This window comes from Cherax quadricarinatus, chromosome 2, assembly GCF_038502225.1.
Source record: "Cherax quadricarinatus isolate ZL_2023a chromosome 2, ASM3850222v1, whole genome shotgun sequence".
In the NCBI taxonomy this organism is placed as follows: Eukaryota; Metazoa; Arthropoda; class Malacostraca; order Decapoda; family Parastacidae; genus Cherax; species Cherax quadricarinatus.
The window spans coordinates 69,095,476-69,116,016 of record NC_091293.1 but is presented as its reverse complement, the minus strand read 5'-3'; the positions used below and the strand labels follow the sequence as shown (position 1 = coordinate 69,116,016).

At 39.2% G+C, this 20,541-nt stretch overlaps 2 protein-coding genes across 2 annotated transcripts in view; both read left to right on the top strand.

Moving 5' to 3' along the window:
- The window catches only part of LOC128697459 (dorsal-ventral patterning protein Sog), a 459,727-nt gene extending 439,187 nt beyond the window's left edge, over positions 1 to 20,540 (top strand). The window contains exon 11 of the mRNA XM_070088902.1: positions 13,276 to 20,540. Coding sequence (XP_069945003.1) covers positions 13,276 to 13,515 — 240 coding nt within the window. The 3' untranslated portion in view covers positions 13,516 to 20,540. The remainder of the gene's footprint in view (positions 1 to 13,275) is intronic.
- mRpL20 (mitochondrial ribosomal protein L20) overlaps positions 16,746 to 20,541 on the top strand; it is a 90,991-nt gene continuing 87,195 nt past the window's right edge. Inside the window, exons 1-2 of the mRNA XM_070089702.1 lie at positions 16,746 to 16,855; positions 18,045 to 18,105. Coding sequence (XP_069945803.1) covers positions 16,746 to 16,855; positions 18,045 to 18,105 — 171 coding nt within the window. The remainder of the gene's footprint in view (positions 16,856 to 18,044; positions 18,106 to 20,541) is intronic.

The window sequence follows — 20,541 nt, the reverse complement described above, 5'->3', positions numbered from 1 at the left end:
TGGATACTCTTCTTGGCTAACATATCAACTTTATCATGAAGGAGTAATCCAATGTGTGATGGGATCCATAGCAATTGTACATTAATTCCTTTGTCCCTAATTTTTGAGTATCTATACCTGGCTTCCCCAATGAGCATGTTGTTGGAGTCATTATATGAGCCAAGAGCCTTCAATGATGACATAGAATCAGTAATGATGATAGAGTCAAGCTCAGTGTCATAGGTTAGCTTTAGCGCCATTAGGATTGCAAACAATTCAGTTTGCAGTGTAGACGCCCAGTTGTTAATTCTTATGCCTAACTCAACAAATTTATTATCGTTCTTAACTAGGGAGGTGGCAACAAGAGCAGATGCAGCCCTGCCAGAAGACTCCTGTTTAGATCCATCAGTGTATATAACTTGTGATAACTTGTTACTACCAGCTAGGTGAGAAATTTCTTCTTGAGCAGTTGCTCTAACAAGAGATTTAAGGAAGGGATTACTAGCAATGAGCTTCTTGGGAGGGACTTGTAGGTATGTGATATTAAATGAACACATCTTCCATGGAGGGGTGAAATGCTCTTGTTGCCTACAGTGATACAGTTCATGCAGGTTATAAAACTTAATGCAATTGCACGTATTCACAATCCATTTAGATCTGTGTGTATTTACCTCTAGACACTTGGTGAGATTCACTGTGACAGTGTCTGGTTCGTTTCTCAACATTCTAATACCGAGTACAGTGTTAATTTCAACAATCCTATCACTGATACTAGAAATACCAAGCTCCTTCCTCATGTTAAGAACTTTTGTAGATCTGGGACAGCCAAGAATAATCCTGAGAGCTTCATTTTGCATTAACTCCAAAGGTCGGAGAGAACTTTCTCTAGCTAATATCAACATGGGAGCAGCATAATCAATTAAGGACCTAACATAGGCTATGTACATCATTCTCACGATTCTCACATTAGCACCATAGTTGGGATTGTAGCCAGCAACAGCTTTGAGAGCATTTAGCCTAGCTTTACATTTCCTGTTTAGTTGTGGTATAGTGAATTTGTTAAAGGGTACATCTACACCAAGATATCTGTAAGTTTTAACGTAGCTAATGATTTCACCCTGCAAATAGATGGGTGGGGGATGTCGTTTGCTTGTTAATATCTTAGTTTTAGAGGAAGATATTATGAGGCCTAGTCGATTACAAATTGCTTGAACTTCATTAAGAATGGTATTCATCTTCTTATGCCCTGTTGTATGGATCATGATATCATCAGCATAGCTTATAGCTATATGTTTAGGTGAGGCAGGTAGAGCATTTAGGAGAGCATTAATCAGAATATTAAATAGCATGGGACTAAGAACTCCTCCCTGCGGTGTACCTAAAGACATTTCTTTAGAATCACTTCTGAAGCCTTGGTAAAGGACAGAGGATACTCTATTTGACAGGTATCCTATTATCCAGCAAAGCTACCACCAATATTCATTTTGGCTAGTTCATGTAGTATAACGGTTCTGTTCGCAATATCAAATGCAGATTTTAGATCAAGAAAAGTGGTAAAACTAGTAGAGGTGTGTGCAGTGAGAAAGGTGGAAATACAGTTCTGCACACTTTTACCTTTCATGAACCCATAGAGGTAGGGGGAAAGTTGATGTCTGATTCTGTAGTACAGTCTGTTAAGCATCATTCTTTCAAAAGTTTTACAAAGACAACTAGTTAAGGAGATCGGCCTAAATGTATCAGGCTGTTGGGGCTTAGGGATAGGCACAATGAGACTATTGGTCCAGGAAGTAGGAAGAACGCCCTCAATGTAACTGAGATTATACAGTGCCAACAAAGGGTTATCAGGCACGTGCCTTAGAGTTCTGAGAATATCATAGGTTATACCATCCTCTCCAGGAGCAGTTGATCGACCTTTGGTTAATGCATTATCTAACAATGACTAGGTTTTGGTTCTCGATCTTTACTGCTAAAACTTCCACTACATCATTTGAGGCATTAAGCAGTTCTGTGCAAACAAGTGACTCTGCGATATACAGGCCAACCCTCCCCCCTCCCATCCTTTTGGTTATTCACTCTGTCGCATCTGTATAGGTTGTAACCTGGGATCCATATTTCGTTGTCCAAGTGATCCTTTATGTGAGTCTCTGTGAAAGCCGCGAACATTGCATTTGCCTCTGCAAGCAGTCCACGGATGAAAGGTATTTTGTTGTTCGTTGCTGGCTTTAGACCCTGTATATTTGCAAAGAAGAATGCCATCGGACTGGTGGTATTGGTGGTACTGGCGGGGGGGGGGGACTTTTTTTCCGGCACTAGTATCTGTATCTGTTGGTTTGGAGTGGAGGGCATCGACTGTGGTTCCACTCCAGAAATGACTGGATTTGGCGTACGATTTCCGCCATTTCCTGCCAGTTTTTTTTCCTTCCTGGCACTAAAAAACTTCTCCCTCTTGAGTGGCTGTGGCTACCCAGGTTTTCCCATGGCCTGGATGTTTTGTATCTTTTTGTCCCCTTTAGATGGTGTGCCTGGCAATTTAAGTTATAGCACAGTCTTTCTTATACTGAAGAGGGACACATTTTAGGGTGAAAAAGCTTACAGGAATTTGAGTTTGCATTTTCCTGTTGTCATATGGGCATGGCATTTTCTAGGGTGGTCAAAGTTGCACGTCCCATCTGTTTTTCCGGATTTCCCATGCCTGCAGATACCAAGTGCATAGTATGGGCACAGGCTTGGTTTCCGTTTGCCTTGGGTTTCTGTGACTGTATTCCCTGTTGGTGCATCTTTACCTATCTCATTCCTATCCTCACTAGTACTAACAATGGAGCTCTCACCAGTTGTTTCTGGTAATATATCCTCACTATTGCTAGTGGAGTCCCCTTGTTTGCTACCTCCTGTGGTATTACTAGTTTGTAATATTGGTTTTATCTTGTTTCCCCACTACAGCTCCTGTCTCCCTCGAGGTCATTTATATGCATTCCCTCGTGCGTACATTTACTGTCTACCTGGACAGCAGCACCTCCATCCTCACCATTACTGTCTACCAGGACGGCACCTCCATCCTCACCATTACTGTCTACCAGGACAGCACCTCCGTCCTCACCATTACTGTCTACCAGGACAGCACCTCCAGCTTCACCATTACTGTCTACCAAGGCAGCACCTCCAGCCTTACAGTTTCTGACTACATGGCCAGCACCAAGGGCGATACCATCCAGCCTAGACTTTATTTTCCCATCTGTTATAGAATGCTTCCAGGTTTTCTATGAAAGCAGCTTTGATGTTATCCTCTTTTAATACCAATGTGATTTTTAATCCACAGATTTATCTCATCTGGGCATACCCAAAAACACTTCCCTGATTTAATACTGCTTGTAGATAGTTCTTGGATATCTGCACAAGGGGCGTGAATATTAGAATGGTATAAGTAAGACACATGTGCAACAGTTAGGTATCTTTTTTCAAAACGTTTCACTTACACAGTAGGCTTCTTCAGTTGAGTACAGAAAAGTTGGTAGAAGCAGGAGAAATGTGAAGATGATGCAATCAGTCTATCACCCTTGAAGACGTAGTTTTGAGGTGGTCAGTCCCTCAGCCTGGGGAAGAGTATTTTTTCCATAGTCTGAAGAAGCCTACTGTGTAGGTGAAACATTTAGAAATAAAGATACCTAACTGTTGCACATGTGAAATATTGCTGTACATTAATGGCCTCCTTCAAGGCAGGCAAAATTGCATACCTGAAGAATTTATAGAGAACTTTCACTGCATGCATAAGTACAATAAATCACCTAAATTACTGGGAACAGTTGAAGTCTTTTGACATGTACTCCTTAGAATGCAGGCGAGAAAGATGCATGATAATATACCCTTGGAAAATCTTAAGAGACTAGTCCCAAATCTGCACACGGAAATCACTCCCTACGAAAGCCAGACTCAGCAGGCTGTGCAACATCTCCCCAATGAAAAGCGGAGGTGCCATGAGTAAGCTGAAAGACAACACAGTAAGTGTCAAGGGCCCAAGACTGCTCAGCTACCTTCCAGCATATATAACAGGGACAGGGCGCCAGACAGGCACCTACAGTCAGTTCCTGACCAACCAGGCCGTGGTTCGTACGGTGGTTTCATGCGGCCAGCAGTAACAGCCTGGTCGATCAAGCCTTGATTCACCATGAGGCCTGGCCATGGAGCGTGCAGTGGGGGCTTTGACCCCCAAAACACCCTCCAGGTATACTGTTATGAAATATATAATGTAAATGCAGCAATAAGATACTTTTTGCAGTGTTCACTGACAGATGTAAGAGTCTGCACTCATACACCTCTCAACTGCCCGTCTTGAAGTACTACATAACACATGGGAACCTTGGTAAAGACAAAGACAAAGATATTATTTCTTTGCAAGGTTACAATGTGTGTTTACAATTTTGATTTGTTAAATACAAAGAAAGCCACTATCATGCCTGGGCATTTCGGACAGACTTATCCTAGTACGTATATAATAACTACTTAAGTCTAGACGAGATAAAAGTGGTTAACTTTTTAATAAATCTTTATTTTATCTTAATATAGTACTGATGTGAGGTAGTAACTGTGGAGGTTTATAAGAACAATAATCTTGAAGTTGCACATAATAAAACACAGTATTACAATTAATGGTTCAAACAGTATTATTTCATGGATCGGCAGATATTTCAATAGACTCTAGATCATATAATATAATATTTGGGAGTTGCTTCAAACTGGTTAGAAGTTGTTTGGTTGCTTTGGTTAGTATTGAGAGATGAGATGATTTTTAAACATAGACCTAAATTTGTATGTTGTCAGAGGATCCTTTACCAGTTCAGGCAGTGAATTCTAGACCTCTGGACCCTTTATGTGCATTGCATTTTTGCATATTGTGAGACTGACACGAGGGATGTCAGAGTGTCTTGTGCCTTGTATTGTGACTGTGTTCTGTTGTAGGTATCAAGAAGTTTAAGTGAAGGGTTTATATTGAAGTTTAATGTTCTGTATATATAGTTGACATGATAATGTTTACCTGGAGAGAGAGTTCCGGGGGTCAACGCCCCCGCGGCCCGGTCTGTGACCAGGCCTCCTGGCGGATCAGAGCCTGATCAATCAGGCTGTTACTGCTGGCTGCACGCAAACCAACGTACGAGCCACAGCCCGGCTGGTCAGGAACCGACTTTAGGTGCTTGTTCAGTGCCAGCTTGAAGACTGCCAGGGGTCTGTTGGTAATCCCCCTTATGTATGCTGGGAGGCAGTTGAACAGTCTCGCGCCCCTGACACTTATTGTATGGTCTCTTAACGTGCTAGTGACACCCCTGCTTTTCATTGGGGGGGATGTTGCATCGTCTGCCAAGTCTTTTGCTTTCGTAGTGAGTGATTTTCGTGTGCAAGTTCGGTACTAGTCCCTCTAGGATTTTCCAGGTGTATATAATCATGTATCTCTCCCTCCTGCGTTCCAGGGAATACAGGTTTAGGAACCTCAAGCGCTCCCAGTAATTGAGGTGTTTTATCTCCATTATGCACGCCGTGAAGGTTCTCTGTACATTTTCTAGGTCAGCAATTTCACCTGCCTTGAAAGGTGCTGTTAGTGTGCAGCAATATTCCAGCCTAGATAGAACAAGTGACCTGAAGAGTGTCATCATGTGCTTGGCCTCCCTAGTTTTAAAGGTTCTCATTATCCATCCTGTCATTTTTCTAGCAGATGCGATTGATACAATGTTATGGTCCTTGAAGGCGAGATCCTCCGATCTCAGTGAGTGGATGTCTCGTATATTTAGTAGGTTCAGGCTTTTGTAAAGTGGTGGAGTGTGCTGTCTGGCACAGGAGCTGGTAATCATCCACACAGCAGCTTTTTGTTGGGTTATTAAAGGTTTAAGGTGGTTGACTGTGGTTGATCCCCAGGCACAAATACCATAGGTGAGGTAGGGATATATTAAAGAGTGGTATAGGGTAAGGAGTGTTGTTTGGGGTACATAGTATCGTATCTTGGAAAGGATGCCTACTTATTTGGAAATTCTCTTGGATATATGCTGGATGTGGGAATGAAATTTAAGATTACAGTCAAGGAGAAGACCTAGAAATTTACCCTCATTGTGTCTTGTGAAAGGGAAACTATTTATCGATATGTTCAGTTGGAAATTTAAGGCTCTGTTTCTAAATAGCATGAAGTATGTTTTGTCTTTGTTGAGAGTAAGTTTGTTTGTTGTTTGTTAGAGTTGATAAATTATATCTCCACAATTCGTGGGAATATTTAACATAATAATTAATTCAATATGAAGAGAGTGGACAGCATTATGGACCTCATAGGAAATCATTTAAATTAACCACAGCTACAACACCTTATACAACTTAACACTGTCCCCTCAGTCTAGTCTAAGTGAGTACTCAAATTAGAGCTAAAACAAAAATACCTGTTGCCCAAGGGAACTTTAGAAGGGAGTGACCAGTGATGTTCGAGTTGATAGTTATTCATTCTCATGTACTTCAGTCATCGGTGTCAGAAATACAGTATTATGCTTTCTTGTACACAGTTTGATCCCTGTCACTTTATAATGATGGAGATTGCTAGACAATAATCTAGTCCCAGTCAGTCCCAATCATTTAAATATGAAAATGCAGTTAAGGAAAAATGATCTAAAAATATTTATGTAACAAAACTGTGTTGATAAATGTTTAGAATTATGATTCGCTTAGAGAAGAATGATTTTAATCCTAGAGGTAGGAAATGCAGTGCCTGTATTTAACAGGAAGGGTTGGAATGTTTCACTTTGTAGGGCTTTTGTAACCGTTATGTCCACTTACTTCTAGCAAGGTGGCTGTTTAATGAGCTATGATAAAAGCAGTTTTTATGTTGGGTCACTCTTTCAGCTGTTTCTAACCAAGGAAAGGTGGCCCAAAAATTAAAAATTAAAATTAAAAAAAAAATTATTTTTTCTCTGTTAATATTACAATGTGGGGTTAACATATCACTGTATAAGATATTATTACATATTATAAAATACTTATTACAAAATGGGCCACTAGTATGCCTAGGCATTTCGGGCAGATTAATACTAGTTCTTACTCTTTGTTGACACAGGATATGGATCCTACTGTTATTAAGGTTAGGTCATTGTAATGATTTACTAGATTTACAAAACTGCGGTGGTTCAAAATATTTAACCCTTTGACTGCTTCGGTCGTATATGTACGTCTTACGTGCCACTATTTCTGGTGTATTTATATGCGTAAATGCCTCAAATCAAGCGGGAGAAAGCTGGTAGGCCTACATGAGAGAGAATGGGTCTGAGTGGTGGGTGTGCACCCTGTGAAAAAAATCTGGGACTCAGTGGTGCATTGTGGGAACGCCATCTTGGTAGTCTATTTTCAACATGCCTTGCAATAAGAGGTACCTCACTCCTCGGCGGATTGGAGGTCTTTTGTTCCCAAGTGATAGCTCTAACAGCGATGAAAGTGTCAGTGAAAATGAATTCCATGGTTTTCAAGCGGGTGTGACCGAAAACAGTGCCCTGGATAACGTAATTAGTGATGAAAACCCAGATGACCCACGACCTTCCACCTCTTGTGCTGGGCCGGCTCGTTCATGTTCACCTGTATCAGGACGAAAGAGGAAACTATTTGCCCGTGTACAAGACTCAGATGTGAATAGTGAAAGTGATAGTGATAGTGATTGCAAAGCTATTGAAAGCAGCCCCTCAAGGAAGGTTCCTTGATGTTGGTGAGGGGCTCTTGATTTAGGGAATTGGATCTGTGCTCCAGTTCCCCGAATTAAGCCTGAATGCCTTCCACATCCCCCCCCCCAGGCGCTGTATAATCCTCCGGGTTTAGCGCTTCCCCCTTGATTATAATAATAATAATATTGAAAGCAGTTTTAGTTGTGACAGGGTAAATATTCCCCAGTGAAGCAGCAGTATATACGGCGTAGCATGCGGTCAGGTAGTGTGTCATATGCTGTTCCAAGGATGAGTAAATCTCGGAGCACATCCCATGGCCCTACACCACAACTTGATAGTGAAGATGACGATATTGTTACGATGGGTATTAATGAGGCAGCAGGTGGTGGTGGTGATAGTGATAGTGATGGTGGCATGTGTCATGTGGCACCAGCAGCGGGCCATGCTACTACCGACACTGCTGACTGCACAACTACAACCAGCCTCACCCAACCCCACACTCCCACAACCTGCACAACCACAACCACGTTTCAAGATCCAGAACCCACCAGCAGACCGCATCTGGGATTGGCAGCAAGGTGACAAGTTTGTTCCCAGTCCCCATGACCTTGATGAAACACAAAGTGGAATACGGCCATCGTGTACACTTGGGAACAATGCTACTGAACTGGAATGCTTTCAGTTATTCTTTGATGAACCCCTGATGGACATTATTGTCAGGGAAACCAACACATATTATGAGTACACCATGGCAAATACAATTCTCTCACCAAGATCACGGCTACACCAGTGGAAGGACACAACTGTGGCAGAGATGTACCTGTTTTTTGCCACAATAATGCTTATGCCACATGTGTATAAGCACACTGTCACCACATACTGGGCAACAGAACGCCTGATTTCAACCCCAGGTTTTAGAAACATTATAGGTGTGAATCGTTTTTTGATACTGTTACGTATGTTACACTTTTCAGAGAAAACAAGGCCTGACAGAAGCGACAGGTTATATAAGATCAGAAATGTGTTTATGTACCCCTCAAGGAAGGTTCCTTGATGTTGGTGAGGGGCTCTTGATTTAGGGAATTGGATCTGTGCTCCAGTTCCCCGAATTAAGCCTGAATGCCTTCCACATCCCCCCCCAGGCGCTGTATAATCCTCCGGGTTTAGCGCTTCCCCCTTGATTATAATAATAATGTGTTTATGTACCTGAAACAAAAGTATTCCATGTATTTTTATCCCTTCAGGAAGCTTGTCATTGACGAGTCTGATTTTATTCAAAGGAAGACTCATTCAAGCAATATATACCAAGCAAGAGGAAACGCTTTGGTATAAAGTTATTTGTACTGTGTGATTGCAAAAGTGGTCTCGTTTTGGATATCATTGTGTACACTGGCAGTAATACATTGAGAGACACCAGGAAGTTATTGGGTATCTCTAGTGATGTGGTTTGAACAATGGTGGAACCATATCTTGGTAAGGGGCATATATTATACTACACTGATAACTGGTACACAAGCCCCATACTCTGATTTCTTGCGAGTGAACCTGACAGACGTGTGTGGCACAGTGCATGGTAATCATAAACATATGCCAAGGTTTGGCGCTGGCACTCGCAGAGGTGAGGTGCAAGCTTTTGCTGCCAGTGACATCATGGCATTTCGGTGGCATGACAAACGTGATGTCACATTGTTGACATCAGTTCACCGAAACGAAATGGTACACACTGGCAGGCACAATACAGAAACCAGTGAACCCATTCTAAAACCTGCAGCTGTCATGGACTACAACCTCAGTATGCACTCAGTGGACAAATGTGACATGCAGATTGAGTTTGCTGATTGTGTACGCAAGAGTTATAAGTGGTATATGAAACTTTTTTTCCATCTTCTTAATATTTCCATGCTAAATGCTTATAACATATTCAAGTTGAGGACCAACAACAAACCAAAATATGGTGAATTTTGTTTGTCAGTCATCAGACAAATAATCGCCAAGCACCAAGGAGCAACACCTGCAATAGACCAGCGCCCAACACACGCCATCTCGTTTGAGGCCTGGTAATCACTACCCCATACAACTGCCTCCTACTGCTTTCAAGAAAAATGCTCAGAAGAGGTGTTTTGTATGTGGACATACCACAAAACGTCCACAAACACGCAGAGACACTCGTTTTATGTGTGAGGAGTGTCAAGTGCCACTCTGCATATATCCATGTTTCAAAGAGTTTCACAAGCTGCAGCAATTCTAGGAAAGTGTTCAGTGACTGTACATATGTATATATATTATGGAACAATAGTAATAAACAATTTTTTGCATTGTTTGTTTGTGTAAACAAGTTTTGTACACAATCTAATAGTGATAACGTTTGTTCAGTTATTGTGTTGTAAACAATGAGTGTATATTTGAACAATGCACCTTACTTTGGTCTCACAGGCCACATAAGTTACTTGGAAAAGAAAAATATTGGAAAATACAAGAAACCATCGAATTGGAGTAAATAAAATAATACCGAGTGGGCAGCATTCGCCGCTGTTGCCATACGCCACTCATTTTCTGCCAACTTTGCGCCTCTGTATCTTGGTAAGTACTGATGGCAAAAAAAATTTTTTAGGCTTAAAACACTCAGTAAAATAATCCTAACATTTTGGTAAGTTTTTTTTTCGAATTTTTTGCGACATAGAATGACAGTTAAGGAAAGGGGCCTGGGACAGTCAAATTCAAATTCAAAGTTTATTCTCTATAAAGATTACAATGTTGAATTTACAGAATTTGGTTGTTGTGTGGTTTACATGTAGTTAAATAATGATTAGAGTGTACCACTAGAACGCCTAGCATGGCTAGGCATTTCGGGCAGACTTAGTTTAATTTTTTATTTTAAAATATTACAAATTATGAGGTAAGTTGGTATTATGGCTAAGTGACTAAAAACTAGTTTGTGAGTTTAGCAATGTGAATGCTTTTGTTTTGGCACAGTACATAGTTTCAGTATTGGAGTATCATAGGATTCATTATTTTAAGATTGAGATTAATATTTCTGTTTATGGTCAAATGAGTGAGTGAGTGTAAGTGTGAACCACCAGGTGGTATTCGTGTAGTTAGTTGATGGGGTGTATCAGGGAGATAAGATGTTTTCTAATGGTAGTTTTGAAGGTGATGAATGTGTCTGCAGTTCTAGAGTTCTCAGGTAGGGTGTTCCAGATTTTAGGGCCTTTGACGTACATTGAATTTTTGTAAAGGTTTAGTCGGACACGGGGAATATCGTAGAGATGTTTGTGTCTGGTGTTATGCCTGTGGGTTCTGTCACAACTATCAAGAAAGCGTTTTAGGTCAAGGTTGATATTGGAGTTTAAGGTCCTGTAGATGTTGATTGCACAGTAGTAAGTGTGGATGTACTGAACAGGGAGTAAGTTTAGATCTATGAAGAGTGGGGGGGGTGTGTTGCCAGGGATGGGATTTAGTGATTATTCTTACTGCAGCTTTTTGTTGGGTTATTATTGGCTTTAGGTGTGTTGCTGCAGTTGATCCCCAAGCACAAATAGCATAGGTGAGGTATGGATATATAAGTGAATGGTATAGTGTGATAAGGGCAGTTTGCGGCATGTAGTATCGTATCTTTGAGAGGATCCCAACCATTTTGGATACTTTTTTGGTTATGTGTTGGATATGGGTGCTGAAATTCAGGTTGTCAAGGTATAGGCCTAGGAATTTGCCCTCATTATGTCTGGTAATTAGGGTGTTGTCGATCTTAATGTTAGTTTGTGCATCTCCTGCTCTGCTACCAAACATAATATAGTAGGTTTTGTCAGTGTTAAGCGTAAGTTTATTGGCTGTCATCCAAGTCGATATTTTGATCAGCTCCTCGTTAACAATGGTGTTGAGGGTGGCAAGATTAGGGTGAGAGATGACATAAGTCGTGTCGTCAGCAAAGAGAATGGGTTTCAGGTGTTGGGATACGTTTGGAAGATCATTGATGTATATGAGGAAGAGCAGGGGACCAAGGACACTTCCCTGCGGAACTCCAGTATCAAGTGGCCCTGTTGTTTATGCTGTGTCTTTAATGGTGACATACTGATACCTATTAGTAAGGTAAGATTTGAAATAAGCAAGCGCATGGCCTCTTATACCGTAATAGTCAAGTTTGTGGAGTAGGATGTCGTGGTCTACTGTCTACTTAACAATTAGTTTATCTATTAATGGAAATGGTCTCGATTTGGTATGATACAGTTTCTATATTGGAGTGTCTTAGGCAAACTTATGACTAGCTTAAGAATTATGAAGCAATAGGTGTATTCAGAATTTTATGTTTACAGTCATGTGTAAATTAGGGGGAGTCACAGATATATCAATAAGTGTATTGTGCTTTGGATATTTGCAAGATAAAGGAGTTTTCATGTGGTTAGCTACTAGTGGGGTGTGTAAGGGAGGCAAGATGTTTTTTAATGGTACTTTTGAAAATGGTGGTTGTGTCTGCAGTTCTAGAGTTTTCAGGCAGGGAGTTCCAGATTTTAAGTCCTTTTATGTACATTGAATTTTTGTATAGACTTAGCCAGACACGGGGAATATCAAAGAGATGTTTGTGTCTGGTATTATGTCTATGGGTCCTGTCACAACTATCATGAAAGTGTTACAGTTGGAATTTATGGTTCTGTAGATGTAGAGTGCAGAGTAGTAAGTGTGGATGTTCTGAACAGTAAGTTTAGGTCTTTGAAGAGCAGGGGGGGGGGGTGTTGCGTGATAATTCTTACTGCGGCTTTTTGTTGGGTTATTGGCTTTAGGTGAGTTACTGCTGTTGATCCCCAAGCACAAATGGCATATGTGAGGTAAGGATAGATGAGTGAATAGTATATATAGTGTGAGTAGGGCTGATTGTGGTACATAGTAACGTGTCTTAGAAAGGATCCCACCAGTTTTGGATACTTTTTTTGTTATGTGTTGGATATAGGTGCTAAATTTCAGGTTGCTGTTAAGGTGTAGGCCCAGGAATTCGTCCTCATTATGTTTAGCAATAAGAGTGTTGTCGATCTTAATGTTTAATTGTGCATCATCTGCTCTGTTGCCAAACATAATGTAGAAGGTTTTATCAGTGTTGAGTGTAAGTTTATTGGCTGTCATTCTTGTAGATATTTTAAGTAATTCCTCGTTAACAATGGTGTTGAGCATGGCAAGATTTTGGTGGGAGATGACGTAAGTCATGTCATCAGGTGTTGTGATACATTGAGAAGATCATTGATGTATAAGAGGAAGAGCAGGGGACCAAAGACACACCCCTGTGGCACCATGTATTTCCCAGTTGTCTTTTTAAGAAGTATAGACATTGTGGTGGTCCAGTGATAGCCTGATAAACTGCAACATCTCTCCACATGTCGTTTAACAGATCAGGCATTGTACATCAAATTACCAAAGCTTTCAGGGACACTGTATAAGCACTAACGCGACGGGCTGGAGTTTTGAGACTCTATGACCGCGGGTTCAATCCCGGCCGGGGGTATGGTTTAAGCACTAAGCCACCGTAAAGACTGTAACTTCAACTTATAAAAATTATCAACAGATATTTCTTTGACCTGCTCTTTTAGCATTAAATACATAATTATATTTAAGTAATGGTTTCTTTGTCTTTTAACAGGATAGCAATATCACATGTGCCAACCAGCATTGTCCCACTTTAAGATGCCAAGCTATGGTACAAGAAGAGCAAGAGTGCTGTCCTCGATGTACTAATGAAAACAGCACTATTAATCATGGTCATAAAGCACAGTGGCGGAAACCACACAGAACATCTCTCAAGAATAAGAATAGCAACCGAATGCGAAATTCAGGCCATGGGCAAGCAGTAAATACCGGGAATAAATTTTATGGTGGTTAAAAGATATCAAAGGTTGAAATGTAACTGCTATGTACTTCGGGTGTTTTTGCAGAATAGAGGGGTGAACCATTCTTCCCCTCTTAGTCATTCTGATATTTGCTGCTGCAACTGAAAACTCTAACTCATTATTTTATCTTATGTTATGGTTCTGGTGTAGTAACTATCCTGTGGCCCTACTGCAGTGATTAGCCATGTGGCCCTGGTGTAGTAACCATCTTTGCAGCCATGGTCTAGTAGCTATCCATGTGGTCCTGGTGTAGTAACTATTCTTGTGATCCTGGTGTAGTAACTAGCTATGTGGCCCTAGTGTAGTAACTATGGTTCTAGTGTAGTAACTGTTCTTTTGGCCCTGGTGTAGTAACTATTCGTGTGACCCAGGTGTAGTAACATGCTGTATGGCCCTAGTGTAGTAACTATTTTTATAGTTTAGTGTAATAACTATCCTTGTGGCCCTACTGTAATAACTAACTTATGGCTTTAGTACAGTAACCATCATTTTGGCCCTGGTGTAGTAACTATTCTTGTGGCCCTGGTGTAGTTATTATCCTTGTAGCTCAGATGTAATGGCTTTCTGTGGTCCATGTGTAGTAACTATTCTTGTGGCCTTAGTGCAGTAACTATCCTAGTGGTGCAGGTGTAGTAACTATCTTTGCAGCACTGGTGTAGTAACTATCCTTGTGGCACTGGTGTAGTAACTATCCTTGTGGCATTGGTGTAGTAACTATCCTTGTGGCACTGGTGTAGTAACTATCCTTGTGGCACTGGTGTAGTAACTATCCTTGTGGCCTTAGTGTATAACTATCCTTGTGGCCCTGGTGTAGTAGCTATCCTTGTGGCACTGGTGTAGTAACTATCCTTGTGGCCCTGTAGTAAATATCCTTGTGGCCCTGATGTAGTAACTATCAATGTGGCACTGGTGTAGTAACTATCCTTGTGGCCCTGGTGTAGTAACTATCCTTGTGGCCCTGGTGTAGTAACTATCCTTGTGGCCCTGGTGTAGTAACTATCCTTGTGGCCCTGGTGTAGTAACTATCCTTGTGACCCTGGTGTAATAACTATCCTTGTGGCCCTGGTGTAGTAACTATCTTTGATAAAGTATGATGGTAAGATGGAGTCATGAAATGGGACAGTAAGAAAAGTCTCAGGTTCTGAATGCAAACTAGGGTTTTGGCTTCTAAAAAAAAAATACTTTAAAACAGGCAGACTCCTGAACAAAGAGCGAAACATTCAAAGTGTACATTCAAGCCTCACTTTGTTCAATGGGCAGAGATACAAATGGCTAAAGAATGCAGACATGCCATAAAGTCTTGATGTTAGAATGGCTCAGATGCAGACAAGCCTGAAGTTCTTAGCAGTGTTAAGGATGCAAACAGGCCTGTAGTCTTTCAAGAAAGGCTGATGGATATTGATGGGTCTGAAATCCTAGAGCATTTTAATATGTCACAGGATGTAGACATGTCTGAGGTCCCAACAAAGGGCCAAACTGTGTGGGACCTGAGTTGTTGAGCTGCTGCTGAGGTAGGACTGGTATCTTCCTGGTGGAGGATATTTTCAAACAAACTAAAATGCAGCATCCTACAAGAATAATGGAGGAATTTCTTTTCTTTTTTTTTTTTTATTTTTTTTTTGTAAGTAAGATGGTCATTTTTTTGAAGCAAACATTTTTATACATTGAATGTAAGTGTGATGCCAGTAGTACATAATATGATTTTCAAATTGATTGTAAGTGTATTCTTGCAATGAATGGTTACTAACATGAGGATAATTTTTACCATCAAAAATAATACATGTACAGAATTTTTTATTGCTCCTAATGCATTAGGAATGGATTATTGTAGTAGTGACCTGCGATATTTTATACCAGTGCACCTAGTAAGGAGGCTTGGCTTATAGTAGCAAGAAATAAATTATATAAATTATCTTATTCTGACCACCATGACTGATTCCTTTCTACCCCCTCGGCAGCATGCTGTCTATGGTACCAAAGATGACGGGTGTTTCTAAATCTGATTTTGAGTAGCTACAGAATATTGATGTATTGGTGAGGAGATCAGCAATTATGATGCCATATGACTGTTCAGATGGCTAAGTTTTTATTTGTATGAAATACTGGCTTTCTGTGATGTGCAGTTACCTCTTCCTTTACAGATATGATGACATGTCAGGAATTTCCTGTTAAAATTATTTTATATAATAACTTAGCATGTTTGCAGTTGTTAAATCTTTTATAAGAAAAACATTAAATATTTAAGGCACAAAACCATGAATCTCCTCACTCTTACCCCTCTCTTCTTATTTTGTATCTGGTGGGCAGAACTCGCTTTTTAAAATGCTGATCGAGTTCTTACTCCAAGCTCAATTCTAAGCTGATAATGTAGGTTACTAAAGTCATGTTTTGAAGTGCTAAGGGTGATCACTTCTCATGTGGTGCATTTTATTCAAACTGTGGAGGCTACTGCTTCTATTCATAGGGTGAAAAAAGTATATGTAGTATATATCTTCATTAGAATGATGTGTTGTGAATCAAGTTTTTTGATGGCAGCAGGGTCTGATTCAGTCTTTGAGGCTAACAGTGATAAAGAGTAAATAATCTTAAGTTCTGACAGTTGAAGAAAATTTGGTTCATGGTGTGAAACAGACCCTGATGTAGTAGGAAGAATAATATTTTTGTAAAAAATGTATATACATTATTATAGTATTAGCTATTTTGTGACTAGATATTGCTTTACAATTCTATGCATGTTCGGGAACCAATGCAGCCCCTCAAAACAGTATTCAATAAGATTATTCTTCACTGAATTACAAATGTTAAGCTCACTTCCCCAATATGCAGCAATGTGTCACCTATGGATAAGTGCAAACTTTAAAGCAGTCAGCTGCAGAGTATTAACTCTAAGGATTAGATAAAGAAATCTGGAGTTGCAGGCAATAAATTAGAATACCAATTAGATTTTTCTTATACACCTGTCCCTCACTTTATGTGGGTTCTTTATATATGATTTTGCATATATGCTGTAACCCTATTTCTACCAGGAATCCGCTATATGCAGTAAAAATTCATTCTTATGCGATTGGAAGGAATGGTCACTGTGTGTTTTCATTTATATACAATCATTTGAGTACAGCATCACTTGATATTTAACCAATATTGCATTAAATATGTCATGTGTTGAAGGCAGTGGTGAGTGATGGATGTTGTTGTGTCATGTCAGGCACCTCACCCACTAAACATGTCCAGGACACATGAGCCTCTGTCCTCTTCCACCACTGGTAATGCTGACGGAGTGAAGGAGGCAGTGAATGACATGGCCGCCAGTCCAGGAAAGGCCACCCTCCTGGGGTAACAACTGACCACACCTCTGATCCCTGTTCTCTCCCTTTAGCTAGGGCTGGGACCTTCATGGCTCCCAGGATGCCCACCCAACAACCCTTCTCTTTCCCCCAGATAGCCAACAGCTCACTCTCTACCACAACATTAGAACATGGAAAATGTGAGGCCTTCATACATACATGAAATGAACATTCACAAAGTATGAAAGAATGAGATATGTAGTATGTGGAATTAGCAAGGTTTCATTATGCATCCCAATCTATTATATGTTAAACTGGGCTCACTTTATGTGCCATCAGCTAGGAACATGTCTACCACATAAAATGAGGAATGGGTGTATGGGTATATCTTGAGGCACATAAAAATGATGCATCAATGAACACTGACATGAAATGAGTTGCATTTTCATAAAATGTTTTTAAGGTATTAATATTTATAATAGAGCCATGTTATTTTCAGACTTAAAAATGTTAAGTCTACTCATCCTTGGATACACAGTTCTTGTTCTGTTCTGATCTTATTATCCCAGAGTCATGCCATGCAGTTCTTCAGTGACTGATGATGTTAGTTGACCATTATTTATTTTTTTCATTTTTTCGCATTTACCCATAGGCTACATAATATAACATATATTACAACTTTTTTAATCTTGATATTTGACTTAAAATGTTAACAGCAAAGTACTTGGATATTTGTCACAGTATTGATGACCCTCACCAACAATAGTACACACTAGTGATCAGTTATATCTTACAGTATAGTAACATTGATTATGCAATCTCCTTTAACCCAACCTTGCTTTGATGGAGCCAGCCAGGCTAAGTTACAATCTGTAGTTGATGCAGATTATTATAATAATAATGGAGATGCACTAAACCTGTAGGGATCATACAGCTCCTGGGAAACAGAAAGGTGATTAGTTTGGTCTGAGGAAGGGGAGGATAGCTCCAATAATTTGGATCAAGAGTCCTTCACTAGTATCAAAGCACTCCCCTTGAAAGTGATTATTGTAGAACAATTGAATTTTGGCTCATAAAATTGTAATAACACGATTGCAAACAAATCACAGTTAGATGAATCATATTAGACCCAGCTGGCCATGTTGTTAGCACACTGGCCAGTGAGTTTTAGGACTCTCCTGCCCTGAGTCTGAGCCTCACCCACTCTGAAATTTAATTAAATTTTGGTTTGCTTTTAGTTTATCTGACCACTTAAAGGAAGCAGCTGTCAGCATCCTGGCTCACATGAGCAGATTTCTGGTCAGTAATATACTACTAGGCTTGGATTTTCCAGTGATTCCACTGCAGTATATGCATTTTTAAACAATTTACAGAATGCTTCATATTTAAATATTGTCTTTACAGTACAATTTATTGTATCATAATTAGTGGTTTTCTGATCACACATGGCAGCTTATTAGGTGAAAAAATATTTTAGCAAAATGGAAGGAAAGGTTTAAAATGAGTAAATAATTATTTTAATTATTATATGTAATCTGCTTATTAACTTTGGTAAACTTTAGTAATACTTTCTAGGTATACAAGAAGGTAAACTTTAGAAATACTTATTAGGTATACATGAAGGTAAACTTTAGAAATACTTCCTAGGTATACAAGAATGTAAACTTTAGTACTGTAATACTTCCTAGGTATATTTACCAATGAAACAAAGTGTAGTATATGATTTTAAAGGAAGACCTTAAAGAGGTCACTTATCTATCACCATTTAGAACGGAACAGCAAATCTGGAGTCACTGCAGATTAAATTGCTGAAATTTATCACACACAAAGTGATGAAAATCTGACCACAAAGAAATAACAGAAGAAAGTATAGCTTTTGACTTAGTTCTCATGCATGTGAAATATACTGGTACACCACTAAAGTCAGTAGTGTTGCCAATTGGTGACGGGTGTCTTAGAAGAAAATAAATGTTTGAAAGTCAAAAAAAAGGTAAAAATAACAAATTTGTAAAATTTCAAATTAGTGACTGATTAATGGATGCTGCTATTATTGTAAGCCATAAGTAGCTGATGAAGGAATGCTGCACCTAATGTAGTCAAAAAGTACAGGAAACTTAACAAGTGTATACTGCCATGATAGCGTAAATTTGAAATACAGTACTGTATATGAGCTCTTAGAATTACAGTCTTCAAATATTTAAATAGAATTGATGAATATTTGTGTTGATGAGAAGTAATTTGGCATTATTGTATGGTCAAACTACGATGCACTATTTGGGTAGTCACTTGACCTGTAGTGAATTCCAATGCAGTAATGCTTATGAATAAAAAACAAACTGATAAAGTTTTTCTTGTTTCACTGTCAGTCAAACATGAAAAGGGTACAGTATAGTGCATATTGTATTACAGCATTCATAAATAATTTCATAAGAAATTTTATTGGTTAAAAGAATTAGGCTTTGGGGTTATTTAGGAATATTCTTGTATTTAAAATGATACACATGCCATAATTGATAGTTGAAGGTAAGTTATGTCACTTGGCTGGGATTGTCATCATCATCTCTCCAGGCTAGGCAAATTATATGGAACTGAAAGGCATTTTAAGGTAAATTCTATGAATACTAAAGTCCCAGATCAACATAATTTTATAATCATGATTCATCAGCAAAGTTGATTCTCAAGAAATAAAATTATCAACTTCTCAATCATTAGTTCTGCCAGCATATTGTAGTGTACAATATAGCTCATATAGGCTTAGTGTTTTTTACAACACTGTATTCTTCAATCCCCGTTTAGCTGATGGTGATGTGATTTTTGAAGCAGGAAGTGTTAGCATGCAGCAGGTTGTAGCACAAGAGTGACCCAGGAGAGTTGCATGGAAACATGGGAGGAGTACCTGACTGTGACAAAAATGGGTAATTTCTAAGTACTTAGTTTTTCAAGAGGCTTTTCTTTTTTTCATGTGATTATAGACCCTATATCAATATTGTATTATGCAAAACTCATAGTTGCTGATCTTCTCTTAATTTGAGGATATGATTAACCTTAGATAGGGAGGCTTATGGTAAAGGTATAAACCATTTAGCCTTTCTCACACACATTGACATTAACCTAAGAAACACACTCATTGACATTAAACTAAGAAACACACCTATTGACATTTAACTAAGAAACACACCCATTGACATTAAACTAAGAAACACACCCATTGACATTAAATTAAGAAAACTGTTGGAAATGCATTAATCATTGACATTTGTGATAGGTGAATGCTTTTGTGGTCATGGCAATTCTCCTGTGAATAATCAGTTTAAAATTTATGTAATGTATTTAGAAATATCTTCAGTCAATTAAAAGAGGATGCAGCCTGGACCGCTTTTGATGGTGACCTTTATGAATGCTGGAAGGTCTTTTTTTGCAGGGTATATTGCTAAGTTATATTATAGGTCAAGATTAAGTGATGCATTTGCGAAAACTGGCATTTTCATATAAAATTGTATGATAACTAATCATTTAATTTATTTAGCTCTTTCTTTCCTATTAATGGTAGGCAATTTAGTTTTCCATTATAGTTTCAGTATTTGTATCTTGTCTAATGTAAATAAAAGAAAAAAAGAAAATACACTAGTGATATCTTCTCAAGCTAGTCAGTTTTTGCAGATAATTTTTATTAAAAGCATGATGAGAACATTCTCAAAATATTTTGCAAAAAAAAAAAAAAAAAAAAAATACAAC